The sequence below is a fragment of the Numida meleagris genome, chromosome 4 (assembly GCF_002078875.1).
Source record: "Numida meleagris isolate 19003 breed g44 Domestic line chromosome 4, NumMel1.0, whole genome shotgun sequence".
Lineage (NCBI taxonomy): Eukaryota > Metazoa > Chordata > Aves > Galliformes > Numididae > Numida > Numida meleagris.
In genome coordinates, this window is record NC_034412.1 from 17,552,045 (window position 1) to 17,579,749 (window position 27,705).

The 27,705-nt window shown below is 37.9% G+C and overlaps 1 protein-coding gene across 6 annotated transcripts; it reads right to left on the bottom strand.

Moving 5' to 3' along the window:
- Positions 1-27,705, bottom strand: NMNAT3 (nicotinamide nucleotide adenylyltransferase 3). 6 transcript variants are annotated; one of them, XM_021396527.1, is made up of 5 exons: positions 27,297-27,705; positions 17,141-17,275; positions 7,126-7,309; positions 4,093-4,202; positions 1-899 (listed from the first exon to the last, which is right to left on the bottom strand). In XM_021396527.1, exons 2-5 carry the CDS (start codon positions 17,253-17,255, stop codon positions 481-483), a joined length of 828 nt encoding a protein of 275 aa, XP_021252202.1. In that variant the 5' UTR covers positions 17,256-17,275; positions 27,297-27,705; the 3' UTR covers positions 1-480. The 6 variants fall into 6 exon arrangements, with proteins under 6 accessions (XP_021252202.1, XP_021252203.1, XP_021252205.1 ...); XM_021396528.1 differs by lacking the exon at positions 27,297-27,705 and adding an exon at positions 17,501-17,540; XM_021396530.1 differs by lacking the exon at positions 17,141-17,275 and having other exon boundaries at positions 7,126-7,305; positions 27,297-27,703.

The following is a 27,705-nucleotide window of genomic DNA, read 5'->3' on the forward strand; positions in this document are numbered from 1 at the left end:
TGAACTTTTAAGCACTTGCTTTATTTCCATTTCTTCTCCAAACTGACAAAAAATGCACTTGTAGCTTACCTTTACCCTTTAGAAGCAAAATTTATTTGGGGTCATAAGAAGTCAACATTTAGGAGTGTTTCTTTTTAGAAATAATAGGGAAGTTATTGTTCATTTCAATTTGCTGCTTCAGAACAGTAAGACATCTTCATCCTTAAACTGCCCAAAGGATTAAGGAATTTCATATCAGGAAAGGTCAAACATAGTTCTTTAAGTATTACTGGAGATTATTACTTATTGCTAAAACTTTACTACTTCTGTTTTTATGGTATTCAGTTGATTGTACTGATTTTATAAAGCGCTACTGCACACACAAATTATAACATGTCATGAATTCAAGACATTTTGGGCAGATGTATTTTCCCCTTATCAAGAAGAAATATCTTTCAAGAGCTTCTTGTGAACAAAGGCCATATCTGTCCATTTCACATACTATGGGCATCTGTCATTTAGCAGGCTTACTGTTGTGTTATGCAACTTCAGAGGCTGAAGCAAGTCACCTTCATTCTTCCGTTCACTTTCTTCTGTGTAGATATTATGGTAAGCAATGTAGGCTATGACAGAATCTGGTATGAGATATTTCACACTTAATCCTCTGCACAAAGCATAGCGTATCTGCGTTGAACTGATTTCATTCTGAATCCATTCTTTAACTAGAAAGATATTGTGCTGAAATTTAGTTAGAAGTTCTGATTCATTGATAGACTGAGCAGGATGAGAGCCAGCACGGCTTATACAGACCAAACCAAACTTTTCTACGATTTCTTGGATGTGTTCTTTCTTCCAGAGATTAGGAGTCTGAAATGTCTGTAGAAAATCAGCCCCACAGAGCAGCTTTAGTTCTGGTAGAACTAGAAAAACAAGAAGAAATAAGACTTCTATACTTGCTCCATTTTTTAGGAAGATTATACTTACAGTTGTTTTAATCACATCAAATATTTATCTTTTACTCCAATTTTCTTTCAAAAGGTTGCAAGAATAATTTAGCTTGGGTTTTGTGTGTCCGGTCACAATTAATTACCATACCTACTTCATCTTCACTCAAAGCTGTATTAAAGGGGAAATGATTCCTCTACTCAAGCAATCTAAAAAGGGCAAGGAGCAAACAAAGATGAGAATGATTTTAGCATAAAGACCAGGCAACAAGGGGATGAAACTCCAAAATAATGTCCTTCATACTTCCAATAGCTGATGAATGATCAGAAACTGATAGGATTTGTACAACAGCGGATTCAATCCAATGCATAAATTCAAAAGGAAAAGTCTTATATAAACTAGAAGCTAAATTAAGAGATTGTAGGCTTTACAAAAAGATGACCAATCTTACAAATCTATCTCTACGTATTTCCACAGCTGTGCCAATAAAAGGAATGTGTCTTTGGCCCTTTAAGGGCCCTTCACTAAGTAATGATTTGCAGCTTCCACTATCTGGGTGCAAAAACCAAATAGCAGCTCATCATATTTTTGGATAAGTACGATAGCCTTAGTTTCAGGATATGGCATGTCTGAATCAAGGAAATTTTTGCTATTTTTTGATCACATAGCTCAGTCAAGAATGGTGGGCAGTGTTTTACAAGGAAAAGGGAGAGGGCCAGCTAAAGTAGAAAAAATTCAAAGTATCTGAATTTAAGAATGAGCAAGGTCTAATGAAAGACAACTGCTGTTGGATTGCACCAGAGAAAATCATTTGAAAGGTGACAACAAAGCTGGCCACGTAAGGCAACTAAGACTTGAGGTGCAGGGAAATCAATATTGAATGAAAGGAAGACAGTTAACCATCTCTTGTAAGTAGGAAAAGAAATATTGCTTGCAAAACTATACTTTGTGAATCATGGAGGGATGGCAAATCCTACCAGAGCAACATATAAGGAACTAAGAGGAGCTTTTAATGAACATTAGATATATACCTGGAAGTCCTTTCAAAGCAAATTGTAATACAGTGGTTTCATCTGAATTGCTTAGCCAATTTTTTTACACTAGTTGGTATGCTACTCTTGAAGAAAAATAAAATGTTGAACACTCAAATGAAGATATGGACACCTAATTTCTTCAGTAAGGCTATCCACATTTTGTGCTCCTGTAACAAAATTTTCAGAACAGAGGTGAAGAAGTCTGAGCTCTCCATAGACTTTTCCAGGGTACTGTAGGCATCACAGCACATAACAATAACCAGAAGCAGCTAGTTTTGTCTGTTTCTGATGTTTAGAGCTTGGATACTGAAAAACTTAAAAAAAGATTCAGCACTCTTTTTTTCATTTTTGTTTGGAATGGATAGCATCAGTAAGTTGTTCTAAATTTGAAAAGCTACAATAAATTGTCTATGCATGTCCTTACTAAACCTTTTTATTTGCAATATATACTAAAATAACCTGATTTTTTTTGTATGTAGAAAAAAATCATGAGTCAGTACCATAAAAAGGAATCTCGCAGTTCAATAAGCATACATTTAGTAGAAAAATAGTGTGTTATGGAATTTTTCACCATTAAATTTAACCTTGTCTTTGCAAAAGCTTCATTTTTTATGGAAGAGCATCCCTGCAAAGCCTGATTCAACCAATTCCACTGATTCCTCACATAGTTTTGTAGATAAATTTTTGTGGTGGGGGGAACTGTATGACAGTTGCCTGCCATTAGAAAGTCTGTGCCAATCAACACATTTTTTGAGAAAGAGGAGAAACTATATTCTGTTCTGGAGTTTTCAGTAGCACTTGATCTTTCCCTGTGCTCCCACCTCATTACACGCAACCAGAGGAAGTGGAGAAAATCTGTTCCGTTCCTTCTCAGTGGTAAGTGTGTTTAATATAACCAAGCCTGTACTGTGGCTCAGTCTGACAAAGTGCTGAAGACAGAAAAGGAAAGTAGCAGCAGGTTGCTGGACTTCTTTCTGTTCACACTAACAGATTGTTCTTTGGAAATAGCTGTCAGGTAGAATACAAATAGAAAAAAAAATCCAGGCACTGTGTGCTAGGCAGGAAGATATATTTCTTGCCAGTCCTTCTTTTCACCCAGCTTTTACTGTACCTTTTGTTTTTTACTTAAAAAAAAAAATACCCGTGCTGATGACTGATTGATCCAAGAAATTTATCAGGAAAGAAAGACTAGTTTGAACTTTTTTTGTGCGTCTTTTTTTTTGTTGTTGTTTTTTAACAGAAAATGCTACAAAACTTGAAAAGCTAAAGAAAATAATACCCAGAAGAGAAATTTTACATAGTGGAGAATCAAAATAGTCTTACCTACTTTTACACTGATTTTCCTCAATGTGGTAATAAGAAAAATGACTTACCACTTGTCAACAATAATTAAGTCCATCAGGCAAGATTCAGCCACCACCTAAATACCAGCGACTTTTTCTCTCTACCAACTCTAATGCTACAGTAGCCCATACTTTGGAAACTTTAGTGTAACCACAAATAACGTAAATAGGTTATTTACATCCAAGTGTTACAACACCAAAGAAAAAGCGTAAAATATCAGAGATCCTCTAGTACTCTAGGAAGTTAGGGAACCAGAGAAAATAGGAAAGCCAAAGCTGGCTTTCCAGAATCTGTCATACTTCTAATGCTAGTGAAGCTTTTTTATCTAGAAATGTAGAAACCAAAAAAGAAATCAGAACAAATTTAAAAAATCAGTGTGTTAGCATCACTGGTGTTGCAGCCATATACTTAATACATTGTATAACAATTACAATTATAAATAATCCCTTTTTCTTTATGTTTGCTATTAATATACTCTATACTGCAAAACATCAGGGTCACAGCATACATCTCTGACACAGCTAAAGTGATGCTTATAAAACCGAAAAGTAATAAAACCCCCCAAAAATCTCTTTATTGTGGAAATCTCATTGTGTGGAATTTACTACAAAGTAACTACACCAGCAGTCATGCTGGCATTTGGCATGGCTTGTTCTTGGCAGGTAACTCAAACCACCCCAACCATCAAAACTTCCCAGCTACTGTGTTCAATTTCATCATTCAGTCTAGTTTGATAAAGTTACATTGTTTTTAATGCTAAACAAAATTGTGCTTAGGCTTACAAACCGACCTGAGTGCTGGGAGGAAAGGGAATTCTCTGTAGATCTTTCTGTGGGCTGTTTGTTTTTCATGAATTCCTTCTTGGACTGGAGCAGTCTGACTGACTCATTGTAATGGTGCCTGCATTTAAAATAAAGGCTTCTGTGTGAGATAATCCTCTCAGTGATGCACAAAGCGATTACCTGGCACTTTCAGATTCAAGAACACAGTCTGCTTTTATGCACTTTGGATTTGAATACAATTTGTTAAAAAAATCACTATATTCATTCTACCATGAGATTAGTAGAAATGTAGTTAAATTTTGCACAATCCATATAATGACATTTTGGTTTTCAATTTGTTTTTGAAATTCTACCACTATTGAAATTTTTTATAGCAACATGTAATTTAAAACATTGTGTAGGTTTTTGCTTAAAGACACACTAAATCACATTCAAATCAATACATTTAATTCATTGATTAAATACAACTCCTCAGATACAATGATGATTCTGTAACGCATGCTCTTTAAAAGTGTTCAGAAACACTTGTAATCTTTCATCCTCTTCTCCACAAAAATACGTTTCCTGAGTTTCCATCTTATGCTTTTCCTTTTAATTAATCACAACTCAAAGAAACTCAAATTGTACAGTTCTCTCATAAGTTTTTGCACACCTAGCATGCTTCTTATTTCACTGAATTCAGGCTCATGAGGACATGCAAGGATCCTTTCATCAGTTTTCCCAAGTTTCAATTACTTTTTCGCTGCTCAAAATCCTTGGTGTCCCTCTGTGTACAAGTAGTATCACCTCATGGCAGTGGCCCCTTAGATTCTCAGGGCAAGCACCAGTTTTACATCCATACATCTTCACTCTCTTCCTTCAAATCAGCATAGCTTTGCCTGTGTAAAACAGGCCCTGGCTTGCACCATCATAACCCATGCTTATGTAATGCCCATATTAATCCGCACAGCCAAGTATTTGCGCCAGCGTCACATGCCTGCCTAGTACTTACACATGCAAAGTGACTGTGAGGTCTTACACAGCTGTATCACAGCAAAGATTGTGGGCTACAGGGTAAAGCTATGGGTGAATTCAGAATGCGTACAGACCCATACATAACCTCTTGAATGTCTGGCCTAAGGAATGAATTTATAGTTTAGTGACTTAAAGTACACTCTTCAAATCACACAGATACTTGGAGTCATTGTAACCATTTGCCTGAATGCCAAGAATATGCAGCTAGCCTGGCTGCATAATTGTCTAGTCATTTTTGTTGCTCAGCCATTGGTTAAGGGAACTGCATAGACAAGGAGCGTGGGACATATGGCAGGAGAGAGTAGGTAGCAGTAGCTTGGCCTGTGCCTTCCTACATTTCTATTTTTAATCCTGCCTTCTTGTAAACAGGCTGATGCTATGTATAGTCAAGTACACTATCTTCATATCATGGATTGACATTCTTGGGCCTTGATTCAAAATGAAGAGTTTTTGGCAAAGAACTCACTGCAGGACTTACAGCACAAGCAGTGCAAAAATCGTAACTGCCAAAAGGTCTGTTCAGCAGGCATTTCAAATGCTGAGGTGGGGAGGATTATGTTATTTGAAAGAGACATCAAAAAGGACAAGCCAATCTGTCAGTTTATCAAGCACTTTCTGACATCTGAATTAATTTGGAATAAAAAAATGTCTATCTGTACTGCAATTAAGTTTACATTACAAGAGGAATTAATGTAGTTGTTTGGGTGTGGAAGATACTGTTTTCTTGCCTAGGAAGAATATTCAGGCACAGCAACTAGTGAGGAAATAGCTCTATCATGCTGCCTTTTCTTCTTTTAAGAAAAAAACAGCCTTTGGATAATCTCCAAAATTTTCATATTCACTTAAGTAACAGGCAACTAATGACACTGCCACAAGTGGGATATTAGCTCTGGTGCTTAAAACTCTTCCATGTCAAAACTATTTGTTAGCCTCTGCAAAGTCCAAAGATCTTGATGGTATGTGACAATTTCATCACACTCAGAAGTAGTACTGTAGGAAAAGGCCATTCATGACTGCCTTTCAGGACACAAACTTCTACTGAAGTGTACAATTCAAAATACTGAAAAGAGGAGACATTTTGAGAAAATATTCAAGTGTGACAGTTACAATGCACTTACCTGTGCCATTTCATCAAGCTACTGCTTCCCTATTCCAGGGACAGAGTTCAGCATTAAGTTCTAACTGTTTTCACTGTTTCCAGTTAGAAAGTAAGCTAGAAGATGTGGGCAGGAATGTGAACTAATTAATACTTCTTACAGCACACTTGCTTTCTTGAAGAACACTTTCTCAAAGTCTTTCACTTTCACAGCACCTGTAGACTTTTGTAGTGCATGTGTTTCCAGAAGGTGGTCAGCAAAAGAAGTTTGTTTTTATACCTTGCCCTGTAATGCATTTCTTATCAAGGAAAAGCTTACGGGAAAAAAAAAAGTACATTTCAAGGCAGGTTTCAGATGAATTTTTTTTTCTTTTTTTTCCTCCTTCTAGCACAGTAACAGCAAACTCAGTTATTTTGAAGAGCAATTATGGGTTTGGGTTTAACATGCCATTAGAGCTGATAAGAGAATTTTTTAATCAAGTGTGAACAGATAAACCTGTAGGCATAATATTGCCAAGACAGCTAATCTAGAATTAGCTATCTGAAGAATAGATCTGTTTGTAAACTTCCTTAATTTTGGATTAAGATCTCTCTATTACCTGGTTAGAGACTTAACAACTACAGAAGTAACATGAGAGCCAAGTGCTCTGCATGCTGAACCCTCTGGGGAAAGCATATCTGCTTTGCACTGGGAAATTAAAGACTCAAAATGGGGAAATAGTGATTAAGACATCCTTTCTGAAGGAAAGCAACATGAATTTTTCACTGCCAAGGATCTAATACTTTGCCTCTTAAGAGGTGATACCATAAACAGATATGTTCTGCTTTGCTTGGATGTTTTATATGAGCAAGTTCTGTGCATTGATCTGACAGCCTGACAGATTTCTGACAGTCAGGAACTTCATAAAGAAACAAAAACCAGTTTAACTACCTTAACACTTTTACTGTCTCTGTCCATGACTCCTGCTCAGTCTCCCATGGATCAACTCGAATCCAGTCAGATGTCTCCAGTGCTAGTTTGGCCATTGCTATCCGATGTCTTGCTGAAACCAAGCCTTTCTTTCTGTAGTCATCACTGACAGGAGACATTATGCCTTCAATCACTTGGTATCTTCCTTTCAGAAGAAAAAAGATAATCATATTCATAGAATTTTGAACATTTTGGGCAGATAGAATATCAAGAGCTCATCTAGTTTAACCTCTTCCTAAAAGCACAGTTAACTTCAAAGTTACGGGAAGCCATGAAAAACCTGATCTAAGTAATATTTTTAATAAAAAAACAGCAATTTAAAAGAATTGAAAAATAACCTTCCTGTTCCTCTGAACTGCTCAGAAGTACTATCAATATATTTATCCTATTAGACACAAAAAGGAGAGGTAAACATGCAATTTTCAAGCAAACAGAGACATTTATAATTTATGTTGCAAACTACCCAAATTGCTCAGTAGAATTAAATTTCATATTCCAATAATTTTATCAGTACAGCTTTTAGACAGCCAGAATAATGGATGACTTAAGTGACCAATGCTTTGTTAAGGGCCTGCTGCTTGTTATTTATCAAAATCATTGTGCCTTTTCATTGTGGTAAAGCAAGAATTACAGCATACTGTGACTGTAATTAATGCAAGTCAGACAAATAAGATGATTCAAAAACAAAGGTGGGCTAATGGGAGCTAAAATTACATAGAAATTTATAGTCCAAACATCAGCTGAGCTGACTTTAAACACCCCTTTTGTCTCACAGTGTTAATTAAATTTGAAAATGTAGGCATATTTTCCCATTATTCTAATGTAGATGTTCATACAAGCTCTTTTTGTTACAATTTGCATTTCTGGGTTTCTGTCAGGAAGCAAAACTAGAAAAATATAACTCTTATTTTAATAAATCAGAGAAATAAAGTACTGATATGAGTTGCATCCCTCAAACTGGGAAAAGGGAAGAAGTGTTTCAAATAAACAGAAACAAAACGGAAAATTTCTAGCATAACACATGCATTTTAAATAACTACCATAGATATGATACTAAAGTATCTTTTTTTTAATTCTGTTGTTTCAACAAAAACTCTGTCAACGGTTTACGGGCGTTAGGCCTGATTCCGTGACAAAGGGGACGGGGGACCCAAGGGCCCATGCCCCGGGAAAAGGGGAAAGGGGAAAAGGGTAGGGAGATGGCCCTGAGAGCAAAGAACAGCGGCAACAATCTGAGGAGAAACAAACTAATTTACTAAATACGATATCGGAATGCAAAACAACACACTATAATACAATATAATTACAATTTAAGCTGATAAATCCAATACAGAGAGAGAGAATGTCCCAAAATCAAGGTAGGCCTTACTCTACTACCGACGATAAGATGGCTGGAGAGCGAGGTGCTGCCAAGACGAAAGACGGCAGAAAAAAGGGACGAGGTCTCGTGATCTGCAAGTTTTTATACTGCGAGCTTCTATCTTTTCCCTCCGGCTGGAAAATGGTAACAAAGGAGCAAAGTACCGTGGGGACTGTAGTAGTCCTTCTCTTCTGAGAACTAGGTATATCCACTACATGATGTTATGATGTGGAATACCAATAACCGAAAATCACAAAACCATGACAAACTCACACAATGCAGCAAGTTTCCTCTAGTGCTCCATAATGAAAATGATTGCCCTGGACTCATAGTTTTTGATATTAGGGCATCATAATTTATTATTTCTATATTAAAAATTACAATTTTATTTTTCTAAAATAGGGATACAATTTTCAAAAGAGGGGAGTTGAAATTAAAGAACGTTAAATTTCAATAGGATTTACAGTGCTGTCTACTAGGAAAATGACAGCGTAACTCATCCTCTGTTTTAAAATCATTTTCAGCATAGGTAAAATGGTCAATAGAGTAAGGTAAGATTTCCCAGGAACATGCAAAGATGTGTATATGATTAAATCGATCTCTTGACCTGAACCTGGAAACATTTCCTCTTGACATACAAATAACAATTATTCTGATACACTGATAAGATACAAGGCTATAATAAATTCCAGTTTAGAAAGGAAAACACAGTACCACCATTAGGGTATTTTTCTTATAGAACTTTATCTTCTACATTTCTGTTCCTCACTGGTCAGTTTCTACAGATATAAACTGTTCCATTATATTTCAAACATGTATTAAATGTAAAAATTAAGATTCTGTGGTCATGCTAGCTAATGAGTGCAACTCTGCCACATCCTTAAGGGTTGTGAACATTTCAGTCTGAAGTTTGGCCTACAACTGGATAAATTGGATGGAATGAGAGCCTCTGATGCCATATCAGCTTGTTCTATGTTAGAAATGAAACCAACTGAATGAGGAAAAAAGGAAGATTTCTAACAGTTCAGATACTGAAAATCAAAGACAGTAACAGTTCAAGGTGATTGAAAACCCAGCACTATACAAGCACAACAGAGATGAGAATCTACAATCTAAAAATGCAAGAGCGTAGCTCAAAATTACTGACTCCAAGTAACTTGTGTCCTCTTCTGTAATTCTAGACTTTAAATGCTCAAATGTGCTTGAATCTTGGCGGGCACACAAAGAAAATCATGAAGTACTGCCACCTTCTACTGCTATTACTTGCTTGCCCCATTAATTATTACAGGCAGTTTCAAACTTTCCTTGAGTCAGAATTACCTTCACATTATACTTCTTTTGAATGCTATCAATTGTCACTGGGAAATCTGTTTTATTGCCTGTTTGGATGTTTAAATATTAAAACCTATTTTTAAAGCTACACATTAATCAAAATACAGTTAACTACAGATAGACTAGATGAGAACAATTTGTTTCTTCTAGGGTTCAAGAACCTTAGTCATTTGGGGTCTAGATGTCTTCATATACGCATGTTTTGCTGACAGTTTAAAGCAGAAACACTTGAAGACTTCGGATAATTATTCTGTACATGTTTGTTTTTCTTCTAAGCTTTAACGGACTCTTGGTTTTTTATTATTGGATTTAAGTGAACTGTTTCCCATACACGGTTTTACTCTATTAGAATTTTTCTTTTTTCTTTTAAAGGGGTTTTACATGGCTAGAGTTTCCCTACTAAATGGATATGGGTAAACATTTTTTGAAAATGGACTATGAAACTTTGTCATTACCTATCTTCCTCTCAGCATCATACAAAAATCCATGATAGGCTAGGAAGCTCTGCGGTCTTATGGTGTTAACCTACCCCATCACTCGTTCTCTCTTTTGTCACCTCCAGAGCAGTTTGCAACAGGAATGTATTCGAGCATTGTTTTATCTTATTCCTCTTCCAAAACACTGCCTTTAGGCAGCACTGTTTTAGCATAAACAGCTTCTGTAAACTTCACTCTGCTGCACACTGCCTGCAAAACTTGCCTCTTGCATTTCTACAGCTAAGAATTAGTCCAATCCTCATTAGTTACACGAAGTTAACTCTCCCAAGTAAAGCCTTCTAGATAAGACTTTAGAGTTACAGCACATCTCTGTAAACAGGCAGTACCAACATATAATAGTTACAAGTAATTAATGCTAACTTTACTGTATGTAAGATTTTATGCTTTCATATGACTGAAAGCAGCAGATGATTCATTTATTTTAATACCCCTGTTAAAACTGCAAAACTTCACAAATTTCGCTGATGTAGGTTTACATAAAATTATTATGGACTATTGCCAATCTCATCTCTACGCTACAATGAAACTCCTTATCATTCAGTTTACACTTTATAATAGGAAAAGTACAGACTTGCTGTTAGCTTCTATGACATTGTTTAAACAACTCAAAGCCTAGAAATACGCACATTTTCAGTTCCTGCATACATAGATCTTAAAGACCATATGGATCTCAGCCTAAAAAAAATTCTTAAGCTGACAGATTTTGACTCATTACTTATCTAAGCATGAGCCAAACCAAAATCCCTTGGCTTTTCTTTTTTCCCCCTGGAGACTGCCCCAGTTTCCTTAACAGCACTGAACACAAGACTGACATCTGATTGGTGTGGTCCACCAGTGTGAAAGGCAGGATTCAACCTGAGTGGGTGGAAGAACCAACACTCTTGGTCACAGATCAATGTAGGTATGCCTGGAAAATTGAGCAGCTGCATGAAGCAGACAAGCTCAGAAAAACCACACATTCAGGTTCAACCAACTTAAAAATGCCTCACCTGGCAGAATATCCTGAGTCATCCTACCCAATTCCATTTTTTACCAGGTCATGTTGAGAAAGATAGTTTAGAACGGCTTTTATGATGTTAACAGCATGATTATTTGTACTGTAAATTCCCTTGGACTGAGGTTAACCACTCCCAGTTTTCACTAGGAAGTGGGTCCAGCAAGTTCGTTAAGAGATCAATGGAGACTGATGTTCAGAAGTAATACAAACAATTGCATGACACAACTGCACATTTTTGGTCCAGGGTTTTGAAGGTTTGCCTAGGAAATTAGCATTTTCTCTGCTTCATTAAGCCTACATTACCCACATATCTAAGAATAAATGAGCCTGATAAGCAGTCTCAATTTTATCACAGTATTTACACAAATTAATACATAAAGCAAATCACTGATTAAGTAAGGCCTGCTTGATGACAAAAATGGCAGCTATTTCAAAATGCAGCAGTGATGTAAAAACTTATCAGAAGTGTTGAAAATAATTAGTCTCACATTGAAGGCATCTAAGATGCAACAATAGCGTAAAGCTTACATTACTTTAGCAAAAAAACCAGACATTTGCATTTCAAAATATGATTAATAGGATTATTTAATTTCTTTTTTTTTTTTTTGAGTACACATACATTAAAATCACAAAATACAATTCTGTATCAAGGTAATAGTAATGGTTTCCCTTGAAATCACTAGAGATAGCAATTATGCTCCCAGAACTCTCAGACTATTAATGTTAGGAAAACACAATAAAAAGCTTTCTAATTGTTCCATTAAAATCAAAATATTAGCCTTATTTATAGATTATAATTAACTGGGGTGTGGGGGATGTCTAACATCTTTGTTCTTATGCCATATAGCATGGGAAAATGAAAAGAAAGCACAAAATAACTAGATACAAGAAACCCCAAATATGACTTTGTCAAAGCTGTTTACAGATAAAACGTTAAAATGATATAATCCTGCTTACCTTCCCTTCATATATATGTAGATATTGCCAAGCATTAAAAAAAGAAGAAAATAGTCAAGACTTTATGTTCAGTAACCCTCTGTGAGAATTCAACAGAAGGAAAATCAAAGGAGGTAAGCAATTTAGCTGTCATTGCATTGAAAATCAAAAGTAAACAACAAATACATCAGAACAATAATCTTTTTGTGACATCCAGCTCTTCATAGGATGGATGGCTTTACCTTCACCACTTCAAAGTGCTTAAAGATGCATTCACTGGAATAGATGAGGTGTGCAAAGGTTGTAGTGACAGATGAGTCACATGAGGCCACATGAGTACCTAGACAAACATATATCATATCCACCTGGCTGCATGAACAGCAGGGCCTAAAGATACAGATTCATCCCACACTTGGACAGCCACTCTCAAATACACTGAGACTTCAGTTACTCCTCCACTGGAGAAGAGTTCCTGGGGATGTACAATGATCAGTCCTAAACAAATGCTGTATGATCTCCACGCATCATGTCTAGATGAAACATTTCATATCAAGACCTCAAAATACCACTTCTTTCAGAGTTCACTGGATTTGGACAAAAACGAAAAAGGAATGGCAGTCTATAGACAGCTTTGCAAATGACTGTTTCCTCCAGGAAGGAAGACAAAAGCTAATACCATGAATGCTAATGAGTGATTAATGATCCTCTGCCCAGAGGGCACCCTAGCCTGAAATCTTCCATCCATTCTGCCTTTTGCCATGTAATATCACTGGGAAGCAATTTTTTTTTTTTTTTCCCCAGAGAATACTAGGACACCAACCCCAGATGTAGAGCATAACCTGAATATCACTGCAAACAGGGGATGCCCACCTTTTATTCCACTGTGTTTTAGAGTAAGACACCAAAACTTGTGGAACAGAAGAACACTTATAAAAGCACTTCTTAAATTCAGGAAAAGATTATGAGCTAAACTATATGTATCAACAAGGACTAGGAAAACTGAGTTTTATATAATAAAAATGTCATCTTTAGAGATGTGGTATATCTTGAAATGTCTTAAATTTATCCTTTGGTTGCTTTGATTTGCACCCCTGCAAAGTGCAAAAATAGCTTTAATTCCTTCTATGCCCTAGGCCATAAATACATCTCTCCATACAGCCTTCCAGGACAGAGCCTAGCACAGTTAAACAAGTACCTGCCACTCTATTTAAGCAACCAATTGCTGTAAGCCTTGTAATGAAAACAAAAATCAAAGATTTGTTTCCTTTTAATTCAAGTGCAATGAATTCTAGCTAATGTCTGTTAATATCTACTGCGTGTGCAATAAGTAATTACTGCAAATCTGATCCTGTTCCAATCATATCTGTGTTGTTACACACACCACCCAAACAGTAGGATCAAAGCCTTTTTTGTGTTGTTTTAAAATTCCGGTTATCAGAATTGTTGCAGGAAAACAGCAGGAATGCAGACTTTGACTTGCTGCTGTTACAATCTGACCTCATCCCCTTCTTATCAGTCCCTTTTTATAAGATGCAGCCCTTGAACAGCAGAAGCTTCTGAATTTCTGATTAGTAACTAATCACTGCTCAGATTTCTCAGTTGTTCTGCCCAGAACTGCACCTGACAACCAACATCTCACATCAGCCTCACATTTTCATGAGATAGTAAATCATTTTCCTTCACCTCTCCCTTGCACCTCTGTTGTCAGAGCCAGAAACATCCATCTTCTCTTTCCTTTCTCTCCTTTGGCCTGCATCCTTTTTGGTCTCATCTGGAAACTTGGTCATGTAAGTGCCCTCCACTGGCAGTACTTGGCAAACAAGGTTCTAAAAACATCTTACACAGGTTGATTTCAGTACTTTGGACATTTGGTCAAATATGAGAGATACAGTCAAAGAAAAAGGCATCTTACATTAGGTGTTAACAGTCTGAAAAGGTATTTAGCACAGTCAGTGTAAGTTTCAAGAAAATTATAAAACAAAGGATTGAATCTCAGAAAAGTCTAGCCATGCGTGAGGATGTGTGAAGAGTCAAATTGATATGACTAGGGACAAAATTCAGATAAAGAAAAACATTAAAGATATTCAGTTACATTTAGATGTGTCTGTTGTATTTAGAAAGTGGCATTAGAAGATTTGTTTACTGGTATTAACAAAAAATGAATTACTTGACATCCAGCAATGAAATTGCTGATGCTGCTTAAAGTATCAAAAACCCAACGAAGTATCCTACTTATAGTAAGAATGTATGAAAAATAAGATTAGACAGCATCTGAAACTGAAATGATTGGCAAAAGCTGGCAGGCGGAATTACTGGAGATGTCAGTCAGGATGCACATTAGGGTAGTCATGTCATTCATAACAGGAAAACTTGACTGTGAACTCCAGCCAAGATATTGCATAGCTCATCAATCCTGCTTGACTAGCAGCTGAGCAGAAGTACTGAAGAAGCACCAGCAGCAGGTAATGTTATCAAGGCTGGGGCATCACCCCCTCACAGTAGTTGATCTCACACTCAGCTAGCTACTTTTTCAGGCATTCCTCAAGTATGTTGGCTTCAAATGGGCATTGCTGTGACTGAAGGGTATCAGTACAAACATGGCAGATCACTACCTCACTTCAACCAGTCAGCTCGGCTCTAGAGATACATAACTACTGTCTTCCAGGCCCAGTCAGCCCCCAGCCTGCAACTAGTGCTCCTGCTCAGCAAACAAGCTCCAGTTTCTCCTCTTCATCCCAGGGTCTCTAAGTAGGCTCCACCCTTTACTCACAGCAGTTTATTTAAACAAGTCTAGTGAAAGCCGTATTAAAAATAAAGTTTTGAAATGCTGAAATGAAATTTGTAACTCACATTGCAACTCAGTAACTCAGTAAAAATGTTTATATGTGTGTATATATATATATGCACATATAAACATTTTTAGTTACTTCAAATAAAGCTGCCTCAGCTTGAGATAGGTAAAGCTCCGTAAGATGATCAAGGATTCTCGCTTTGCATACGCAATGGGCTAAACATTCATAAAGTGAAGTGATTACACTGTAGGCAACCCAGAATATAATTTTCCTCTTCTTTACTGTAAGGAATACTTATTGGTATAAGTCCCTGCACACTGAACTAAGAAGTCAAAATGCAAGTCATACTCTGCACAGAACTGAGGAGTGATGTTACTGAGTTGCAATGTGAGTTACAAATTTCATTTCAGCATTTCAAAACTTTATTTTTAATACGGCTTTCACTAGACTTGTTTAAATAAACTGCTGTGAGTAAAGGGTGGAGCCTAGTTACAGAGACCCTGGAACAGACTGGGGAATTAATTGCAATTCAGACAGAACCATAATTCATTTCTCAGGTCAATCCTTCTTTCAAGGTAAAGAAATAAGTGAGTGATTTGATTATAACATATGGCTTAAAGAGAATTACCAGTTGGTCTTGTCTTGCCTTTCTCCTCTTTGCACACCTGGGCACCCGAAGGAGTTACGAAAAGGAAATTCAAGTCCCATAAGCCTTTGTTTCTAGTCCTTCATGAACAAAATCATTTTACCGTTCCAGAAGAATAGAGAATCAGAGGCAGTTCTCAGGGCGAGATATGCAATTCTTCCTTGTGAAAAGTAGTCTCACACTATATGACAAATACACAGCTGCTGCTTTTACTGCAGAACTGTATGAAAGGGTTACCAGATGCTCTGCTGCATCCCACCCCTCTTCACATTTGAGGGCCAAACTCATTTTTATCATAGAGATGGAAGGGACGCTTGAAGTTCATCTAGTCTGACTCCCCTGGAATGATCAGGGACACCTACAGCTAGATCAGGTTGATCAGAACATGGGCCAGCCTGGCCTTGAATGTCTGCAGGAATGGGGCTTCCACCACCCTCTCTGGGCAACCTGTTACAGTGCCCTCATCAGCCTTACTGTAGAAAGTTTTCTCCTTACACCCAGTCTAAATCTCCCCTCTTTTAGTTTGAATCCGTTTCTCCTCATCCTATCACAGCAGACCCTGCTCGTGGATTCTCCCTGATATAGTTATATCAGGGAAAGGCAATATATATAATTATAATATGTAATTTGCCTTATAAGGTAAACAGGTCAGTAGGTCCCCAAGTCATCATTTCTACCACCCATCTCAGGTTCTTACTGCACCACCTTCCTAGGAACATCTCTGTCAGCTTCAAGTAAGCTATGATTCCCTTCAAATCTCTTCCAGATGCAAATGCTTTAGCAGGCAGAAGGAAGATAAGTGTCATCAATAAAGAAGTTACCAACCTTGGAGCATAGTGCTCCTCCAAAGATTTTCTTATTCCTGGTTCCTGGTGTTACCCACCTTTCTCCTTTGTTGCTGAAACCTTCTAGTCACCTGACATCTAGCTTTTCTGATCTCATTCAGAAAGAAATTATTTTGGCAGAGGAGATCAGTTGTTTCTCTTAGAGAGGATGGATAATGAATGATTAACCATTATTTCCCCAGTTTCACCCAGTTGTCAAAACTGCCATCTGTAGCACTTCTTCATATTAAAATACAACATATCATATAAGAATGAAATCCAAAAACATTTATTTCCAGTTTCAAAGCTATTAAACATTGTCTTTCATGAAATTCAGTCTATGCCATGCATATATACTAAAACTACTGATAAAATTTACAGTTCACTTGTACGAACACTCATACTTCTTTAAATTTAGTGCTAGAATTCCTGTACTGAATATGCCACAAAAGTTTTACATTGATTCATCAATAAAGAATATTAAAATCAAGCCAACTGTAAAGGTACAGCTTAGCTATACTAAGTATTAGAAGTGTCTTCCTTTCCACAGTGAAACATCATGTGCATGTGCTCACAATAGCCCCTCACTGACCTGTTCGGTGCAGGTGATCTCTAGCCAGCTCAAATAAACGCATATGCATATTTGTGATGGGGTTAAAGGAGCCACAGGCTACAAGAATGAGAGGTATCCTGCTCTTCATTGACATGAAAACACTCAAACTCCACCCTAAAGAAAAAAACAGAGCATAAAACACAAACTTGACTAAGTGTAATCTTCCCATCATTCCTCAAAACAAAAGGAGCACTCTTTTCAGAACCATGTATTCGTGATACATTGGTAAATATCTGTAGCAATCAGAAGGACCTACGGAATGGAGAAGATGTTATAAAGAGATGGAAGGACCAGCACAATAGCAAGGTGAAACAAGGGAAGGGAAATAAGAGTGCTCACCCAGATCAGAAGATTTTGGGCTCACAGGGAACAGCTCCCACCAAGGAGGGATCTCCAGGAAGAGATCTTCAGGGGCAGTCAGCCCTTAAAAGAGTCCTAAGAGGGGTGGAGCCTGGCTTCTGGTCACACCGGTGAATTGCCTTCACCTGTGCTGCCAGGGCTGACTGGCTCTTTCCTCCAGGTGCTCAATCAGTGGTTCAGGCCATGACTCAGCAGTTACCATACAGTATCAAAAGATCAGTTTGCTGTATCATCACAACAGACAAAGAAATTAGCTCAGAAATGCAGGTTCTTTAACAATAATTAAAAAGTTCTTTTTCCTCTATATACAGAAATAGCTAGAAACTATTTCTAGAAATTCATGTAGTTATTATTAAGAACTGTCAGGTTTTGAATTTTTTTTTATTTTAACCTGTTTTTGTCAGGAAACAACACCTCATGCTGTCCTTCTGTCAACCTCCTATGAATAACTTTAAAGCCTGCAGGGCTGTCAAAAGAAAACTTTTTATTTAAGTAAGTTGGGACCTGTGCAGCATATGGCAAAAACCCACATGCAACACCCAAACCTACAGGTCTGGCTTCCTCAGGGGTAGGCAGGCAGCCAGTCTGCACATACTTTGTACATTATTAGCAATTGCCTGTATAGTTCCTTCATTGGATGGCAGACGAGTGGTGGCTCAATGATAAGGAACAGAAGCTATAGCTGTTACACAAGGGACACTAAAATCTATGAATACAGAGAGAATGGGTGGGGAGAAATGCTTGAACTGAAAAATAACCTTTATATATTTTAGCTAACTTCAGTTATCTCAATACAAAAGCAGTAGAAATCAGTTTTAGTCACTCTGCTTCACACTACTTGTTTGCTTTTTTTTTTAAACATCTGGTCTAGAATATATCAGGCAGTTATGTCTTACATACATGTCTCTGCTTGTGATTTTTAGATGGGCTCTCTTATTTCTTTGCATTTGAAATTATCATACATACCTGACAGCACTATTCCAAGTCCTTGTATTCCCTTAAATTTTTTTTTTCCCTTTTTTTAAACTTAGAACTTAGAATTCATGGTTAAAACAAAGCCACATTGAAGCTTCATAGTTACAAATCCTATCAGTTGATTTATAGGATTCATTTCAGGATTTAACTCCGAAGACTAGGACGGTACTACTTGCAGCATTCAATGCACAGAGCAACAATTTTTAATACTTCCACTTCTGAAGTGTTAGCAGTTAGAAATTTTTTATAGAGAAAATCATTTGAAGCATATGTGCTAATATTTCATTACCTAGTACTGAATACACATATTAAGACTCCCCATCCCCTTTTTTACTTATTTCTCGTATCTCCTATCATCTTAAGGATGGTATACCACAGGCAAGAAGACTTAGTGGCTGGAGAGCCATTAGAAGTTAACAACCATGTTATCATCCACAATTGCATTAGCTGTAGGGAGCACACTGCGCAGCTCTGTGTCCCTCTTCCTTGGTTTACTAACCCTGTTGAGACGCTAACAAACTCATACACAAAGGCTGTATACAATCTTTACAGGTTCCTTATTCAGAAAAAAACCTAAAACTAAACTCAAAGTGCTCTTCATTCAGTACCAGCAATTCAGTAAGTCTATCATCATTTTATTAGGAATGATTTTTCTTATCTGTTTCAAGGAAGAAAGATGTCTGATTAACTGAAAAACAAGTTGTTACTAGAGCATTTAAGTGTCCTTTCCTGTTCTGCTGATGTGTAGTTTATGCTTCCTTTGCAGTGCTTTCCTTTGGTATGTTAAAAGTTATAAACTGAAAGATCTTTTTTTTGTTGTTTGCTTTTAAAGCAGCTTTTTATTCTATACACTTTTTTATTTCTCACCTGAAAAAGATGCCTTTGATTGTTGGATTGCAGCTCCTATTTATAAAAAGGAAAAGATCAAGCAGAAAATAAGCTAAGATGCATTCCAAAATATATTTATATGGAAATAGAAATATGAATAATAATCAAAGCAGCAACACTGTTATTCCCAGTATCCCTATGTAGTGTATCCTAACCTACTCAGCAGGTACAGTACAGCTTTTAAGGTTTCAAAGAAACCTTTCAGATTCAGCTGCTCTTTCCTGAATTACCAATTCAAAATAGGTAAAGCTGGGCTTAGAACACCATCAGGTATGGATCATCTCAAGCTGGAAAGGATGAAAAGCTGCATTCCCAAGAAAGTGTTCTGGGTACCTCTCATCTTCTAGATTGAGAAAAGAAGGACGACTGGAAAGGAATTCCAGCTGGAGTGAACACTCCTGTATTCTGAAGATCATATCCAACTGTATTTTAAGATATCAGCTCCCTAAACAAATATAAGTACAGTTTATTAAGAAGGAGAATAGAAGTTATATAATTTCCCTTTTCCTCTACATATTCTTGTTAATAGAATCCCCAGTATACTTTCTGGATTCTTTACAGCTAGTAACATATGCTTCATGCCAAAGGTAGATGAGATTTCTCCCTACAGACAGGTATCAATTTGCTACAGACTAGTGAACCTAAAGCATCTTATACAAAAACAGATGAAAACAATCTAAAATCAACCGATTGCTCAGGAAATAGCTCAGATTCAGTGGTGAGACAAGCTGACCCCTACCAACATAAAAATGGCAAATGCTTAGAATTTACAGTAAGAGAGCTAACCCACATCAGTAACACTTCCTAGAGCCTTCCACAGTGAGAACCCAGCAATAATACAACATTTATCTGTTGAAAATTGCCATTACCTTTCATGAGGATAAATAAAGTGCAAGCAGCGTATTAATTCACTAAGGATTTAAAATAATTAAAGCACCTCCCTCCTCCTCCCAAAAAGTGAATGAGAACATACACAGACAAAAATACAGAAACAAACAAGGCAACCCACAGATTTTTCAGCTAAGCTCCTTGGAAAAAAAAACAAAGAAAAACAAAACATTACAACATTCTCCTAACTGGTTCATCTCCTGTAATGCTGTAGCAGTTACATTAAAGTGTAGAAACATCTCAATATTCCTAGTATTACAAACATCTCCAAATGTTAAAGTCGAAGTCATATGTACTTTACAGATTGCCATTGTTAGTCCTAGGAAACAACAAAACTGCTTCTGCCAAGTTCACTGCAATACCAAACAAAGTATCATTGGGAATACTAACAATCATACAATGGAAAAAAGTTTACTCACCCAACTGGTGATGAGGGTCTCTGGCTATAGACCACTCCTTCTCAAGAAGAGATCTCCATACAGGAAAAGCTCTCCCTCCAGAGACTAGCCCTTAAAACGAGCCCAGGAAGGGGTTGACCTGGGGTCCATGGGACCTCCAGTCACGTGGGAAGCACAGGTAAATTGTTTGCACCTGTGCTTCCTAGGCCAGCCACCCCCTTCACCAGGTGCTCAATCATCAGTTCAGGCCATGACATAACAGTTCCCCTACAGCCATTAACGAATTTCATCAGCTGAACACAAACCACAAACAAGTAGGTGACTGTTTCACCTACTAAATGTGACCAGACATTTCTTCAGTGCACATATTGTGCCAGGGGAATTTATCTGTTTTCATAAAAGTAAACCAATAAGCCAGTCCTGAATACTTTGATAAGTTGTCTTCCCTTGCCAAACAGCTCTCAGACCAAAAAGCAGTATTTAGTAGCAGCAGTAACAGCCTGTGTCAATTTCAATATGCTAAAACCGATTTGCACCTATTAGTTGCTGTATGTGTTTGCAAAAAGCAGCCCAGCTGTCACATCACTATTTTACTTAGTTAAATAAATAATCACTGATGAATTTGTTCCTTAGCAATTGTCCCTACATAACACCATCTTCCATTAGTGGTGCCTCACAAAACATGGAAGTGCTTGCTCTTACGGCAACTCCCAAGCCTAGCTGAAATATGAAATACTTTTGAGAAAGTACATGGATAAGTCAACTGTTCCACTTTTGTTGCAAGTCTGATAAAATAAATATCAATTAGGTCAAATATGTATCTTGTCCTCTGACTGATAAGAAGAAACGTGGAAAGCACGTTATATCTGTAGATGTGGGAAGGGAGGAAAGGACAGAGCATACCATCTCAAAGAGGGCTGCAACCAAGAAAGCAAGTCTTCTCTTAGTAACCTTGGTAACTAAACTTTAGGAGTGCTTCAATGTAGTGATGCTATTAGTCAGCAGAAAAAACAATTGTTCAGCACTTGCAGAAGTCAGGTCCTCAACTCTGCTCTTCCACTTCTCTAACTGTGAAAAAGGAAATAGAATTCAAGTGTTTCAGAGGTGTCCCTGGCTTCACGCATACCAAAACTGAAGTGACCTGATTTGTAGATGTCTACTTTGTGTCTTCTCCCTAATATTATTAGGGTGTGATAAATTATTGCTTCTATGTACAAGTTAAATGCTCCATAATCATTAAAAAATCATCTCGGGAATCTTCTGAGGATGACTAATTGTCTAAAGGAATCACTTTTGTACTTAAAATCATTCTTGCATCAAAATGCTCTACCTACCCAGAAACTGAGATGAATTCAGAGAAAAAAAAAACAATCGCTACCAAGCACCACAAACCTCAACTACACAACAAAGTCAGAAAAGATGAGGTAGTATTTATTTTGAACAAATTCTAGTGCTGGTATTGCCCCTACTTTAAATAAATGTATGTTATGCATTACAGGGAGCAAGGCATTGTTATGCATATGCAATTTTAGGCCTTGACTTTTCAGTCTGATCCAAGAGAGCTGTGTACTTTGCTAGAACATTTAGACATTGATTAAGCACAGGCTCCGGAGGAGGAATGCTACCAAATCTTCCAAGAGCAAGTGCTTTGTTTCACATCATTTTCTTTCCAACATTCTATTATTGAGTTTACAAGGCAGCACTGCTACTAAATCAAATTTATTATTAAAAAAATAATACCTCTCTCTTGCTAGAACTAATCAATTCTACTTATTTATTTTTAAATGTTTGGACTTAAGGAGTTAAGCCTCCCACAATTCTTCATTTGCTGCAACTGCCAAAGTCCCATATTCCAAAAGCAGAAATAGCAAATTGAATGGTAACTTTTTATATTGATTGGGTACTTCCTACCAGGCAAACCAATTTCAAGTCTTCACTTTGAGAAGAGGGGCAGACAATCGCAGAGATAGCTTACATTTGTAATCTTCCACCATAATAATGTTGTGTTTTTGAACTGTCTTCATGTGATCAGAGTGACTTGCTGCCACTTTGCTTAAAACCAGCAAAGTTTTAGCAGTCTGCTTTGCTCCTAAAGTGCTTGCTGCATTAGTACCATGTCTGCATGCACCTCAAAACATCAAACCAAAGTCAAAGCACCTGAAATCCCATAAGAAAAAAAAACAACATGAAAACAACCCACCCACAAACCTGTATTTCAGAATTCTGCAAGTATTTATAATGCATTAGTGAAAAAGTTTGTTAAAGCAACAGATAAGATTGAGCTGTAGAAGCATTGTTTTTTATTTTTATTTTTACTGGTAGAACATTTTCATAATTGTCTGTGCTAGTTTTACAGCAAAACCTCATCTTCTATTTTCAGAGAATTTTGAAACATTTAAGAGAATTCTTGGGAACAGGTCATTTAACATCACATTTATCAATCAGAACTAGTATACTAATTTTAGTTTTTTGAGTTTAATAATTTTTTTTTGAAGTCAATTCTGTTTTTAAGAAACAACTACATTCAATTTTTGCATAAATTGAGTACATTTTATAAATACATCTGCTGCCAGGTTGGCTTCCCTCCTGACATGACAGACACTACCTTTTTTTGTATCTCTGATCAGTGAAAGATAACACATCTTTTGTCATCTTTGCTGTCTTCAAAATTCAAAAATTATGGAAACAAGAAAAACCACAGCTCTGACCAGACAGCCTGAAGGTTTTGCTTTTAGTGACAAAGGGATGACTCAAAGAATAAGGCCGAAAGAAGACACTTAACAGGTTCACATTTCCTGCAACATCTGTGTCTGGCTCCTGGTGAGCTCTTCTGACTCCGGGCTGCCCACACTCTGCCCTGAGATCATGTACCAGGAGCCTTGGCCAAACAGATGCCTTCTTACTACATGGTAGTTGCTATGGTACTGCCTGCAATTTAGAAAACTTTCAACAATACGGCACACCATGCAGCTATGCATAAAAGGGCAGATAGCTTCAAATGAGGAAGCCTCTCTTAAGCAGTGCAACAAAGATTATATGATGGAAAAAGCTGTTATAATTTTCATTAGAAAATTCCTGCAAGTTCTTTTGCTTATATTCCTGCAATACATCAATAATAGATGATGTTACAGATGACCACAGTTAAATTCTGCTGAAAGTCATTAATTAGAGCCATATCTGATTAATTATCAGAAGCACAACAGAGTGCTGAGCAGTGCAGTCTGATTCATGAGCTGTTAAATTAGTAAACTGGAGGAAAAGAAACTGATATGTGCACACTGTGAGGCGGGCTCACCCTTGAGGTAAGATTTCTGTAAAGAGCAGAAAGAAACTGAATTTCAGCACAGGATGAAAATGTTCTGTCCTCCTGTGAGGGCAAATCTAGACTAATTTATATAAAATTTAGATTTGAACAAGTTCAAAGCTGCTCATATCCTTTCTTTCATGGGGTCACATCGTTATCTCATATAAATTTATGTAGCTGCACTGAGCCCAGCTGAGTTACACAAGGTGATGGTAAGGATGTTATGGTTGTAAGACAGTCTCAAAGTCTGAGAAAAAAGTACATTTTACCAGGTAACTAAAATCACAGCAGACCATATTACACAAATAACCCTTAGAAATATGATCTTTTGATATATATATATAGAAATATGATTTTTGCTATAGCAAAAGTTAGTCCAGTCTCTATGTTCCCAGGATACGCTTTCATTGAAAGCAGTCCTCCATAGCAGTGACACAGGTACCTGTGTATCCACCCTTTCCACTTTAATAATGAAGATAACATAAATATCTGGGTAAGAGAAAAAATGAAAAACATATAGGGTGATATTTTATTTGCTTATCAAAAAGTTACTCACCCCAGCCAAGAAGAATTTTACAAGGTGGCTATAAATATTATTCACAGCTTAATATTACACTCTAATCCTCTAAAATGGCTTTTCTGGGCCACATGATGGATCACATTATTGTTAAATTCCAGTGACTCAGGTGTATTTCATTTCTTTGACTTCCATTGAAGAACCATTAACAAAGTACATGATAGGATACATGATTTTTGATCATATTCAGCATTATCAGAAAGATGAAGTTATCCCTTTCAATCTCCACATTAAAGTTTTAGTTAAAAAATGCAAGCTTCACCACCATTTCTAAATCAGCTTCAAAGAAACCTCCAAAGCTAACCAACTCCAAGTTTTTTGCAGGATTCACCAGAGCAACAGCATAAGCACCTTGACAAAAATCATCTTTTTTTTTTTCCCCTTCACATATCTGAAGGACCCAAAGCACACCAAATATCATCTCTAGTAGTGCATAGTGTTCTTGTGCTTAAGACAAAGGGTAGGCTTTATTTTGGGATACTCACCATTTTTCCTTCTGCTTTGTATGAGCAGTTACTTCCCCAGCAAATCGCAGTGACCAAAAAGCTATCAAATTTTTAAGCTATCAAAATGAAAAGCATTACATACATTTCTTATACTGAGGACTTTGCGTGGCAATAAAGCTGTTTAAGTAAATGGTTCCTAGGTGCAGGAGTTCACATTGTCTAATAGCAAGACAACAATCAATCAATTTAGAATTTCTACTTGCTTCACCTTTTACAGTCAAAGAATTCAAACAAAACAAATGCATGTGATGTGTTATCATTCAAAATGCTTTGTGTGCTCCTGAGAATATTTCATCTGTACAGAGATTTCTAACAAAAAGTGATATTCTGGAACAGCACTAAAGACATTAGATACCTAATTACCACTGATTTTCAAAATCCCAACGCATAGTTACAATTATCACCCAAAGTATTTGTAAGTTCTTGTGACATTTGATGTAAGTATTAATAGCCATAGTTACTCTGTATCACCAATTTTTTAGTGGCAGGCAAAAATTAACAAAATGCTGGGCATCACCAAGAAGGCCACTGAGATGATCACACGGGGCATCATATTAGCCCACACCCCGAATACTAGGCACAGTCCTGGTCTCAGCTCAAGAAGGGCAATTCAAATGATCATGTGAATGAGGCTACCACTGCTCCAGAGAGGCAGAGTAATGGCTGGATTGTTTGTTTTGGAGAGGGGTTTGAGGGATGATATGGTTGAGCTTTTACAAAGCAATGAAGGCAAGCTGAATGCAAAACTGCCGTATTAGATCTAGGAAACAGTAAAACCAACAAAATATTTAAACCAGACAGAAGTGCAGAGGATACCTGTATGTATGACATCCAGCCACAGCTGTGGCTGGCAGCAGAAAATAGAAGCATGTGCCCAGGTTAGCTTCCTTAAATTTTATCTCCTCTCTCCATTGCCCAAGACACCCCTCTGGGCTGGGCAGACCACTAGCCTGACACATTATGGCATTTCTTACGGGTTTTGAGATCTCCATAATAAGCCTAATGGCTAGTTACTTGGTGTCTTTCTTAGTATTAAGAAAAATGAAAAATGTTTGGTGGATAGAGAGGCTTCTACAGCATTTTCCAGAGCGATGCATTACACTAAACCAATGCAGGGAAAAAAAAAAAATCAGGCTGTGAAGTCTGCTCTGGAGATCTGGCAGCCTCAGGGCAGCAGTACCCTGCAGCCATGGGGCAGGCAGCTTCCCCCAGCTGCTCCAATCTGCCCTGCCAAATGCTGCAGTTGTTGCTCGAGCATTTTTATAAAATAAGGCCTTAGAAATCATCACTGTAGTGAAATGTGATTCATCTCATTAAAGTACTTTAAAAGGCAGAACCTCAAATAGTTTCAGTTCCCCTTGGACAGGACTGTCACCTTATGCCCTCAGTACCCCTTGGACACCTCTGAGCTTCCCCAAAGTCTTTCACAAATGCTTCTAGATCATATGAGTGCTAATTAGGCTAATTAGCTTATCAAACCTAAGATAAATTCTACAATTTGCGTTTCTGAGGTTAAAGGCATGAAGTTAGTTTACTGCTAGAACTATGATGTGACTAGTCCTAAACTGCAACTACTAATGATCAGGAATGAACTGATGGCACACTGTATTGCCACAGAGCTTTAGGAAAACAAACACAGCCATGCCATGGCCCGATGCCTGCTGAAGTCTTTGAATAATGCAACACTAGGGATCATTTATAAATCCAAACACCAGCTGCCGCCTGAGAGGGGAAACAGCCTCGGAGACTAAAGGAGAAGAGACAGGAGAACGGTTACACGGTGAAACCTAGGGATTAAAATACATCCGTGTAACCACAGGCATCCTTGTCTGCTTTAACTCACTGACACTGTAGGAAGTGTTTGAGGGGAAAAAAAGCCAAAGCTCATTTATTAGCTTTAATCAACCTTCTAAATATCCATATATAAAAATATACGGAGGTGTATTGCTCCTGTATTCTTCAGGGACAGTGCTGTACTTTCAGTGCCCGAGCCGGTGAGCTACACGCTCAGGCATGCAACAAACGCCGCCTGCTGTGCCGGCGGGGCCGCTCCGGTTCCAGCACGGAGAAGCGGCCGCTGCCCAATCCCCTCGCTGCCCGGCGTACCCCGGGCTCCCGGCCCCTACCTGGCCCCGCAAAAATCGGGGGAAGCCGCGGTCCCCCAGCCACGGGCTGAGCGGCTCCGCTGCTCCCGGAATGCTCCCGCCCGTCCGCACCGTACTCGCGGCTCGGCCCTTACCGCCCCAGCCCCCGTGGCGCCGTGTCCTGCGGTTGGCAGCCCGCTGCTGTTCCTACTTATAAGGGGAGCGCTGCGGGCCGCGGCTGGCACCAACCGCGTGACGAGGTCAGGTTACAACCGAAAAGTCGGTGCGTTCCAGTGACTTCGCTGAGGCTCCAGGGCTTAAAGGGAGGTTATAAACAGGAGGAAGAATGACTTTTTACACCGTCTGATAGCGATAGAACAAGGCAGAATGGTTTTAAACTAAAGTAGGGGAGATATAGGTTAGATGCTAGGAGGAGATGACTTCACTCAGGGGATGGTGAGGTACTGGCAGCCCAGAGAGGCTGTAGATGCCACATCCACAGAGTTGCTCAAGGTCAAGTTGGATGGGGCCTTGAGTCTGATCTAGTGGATGGAAACCCTGCCC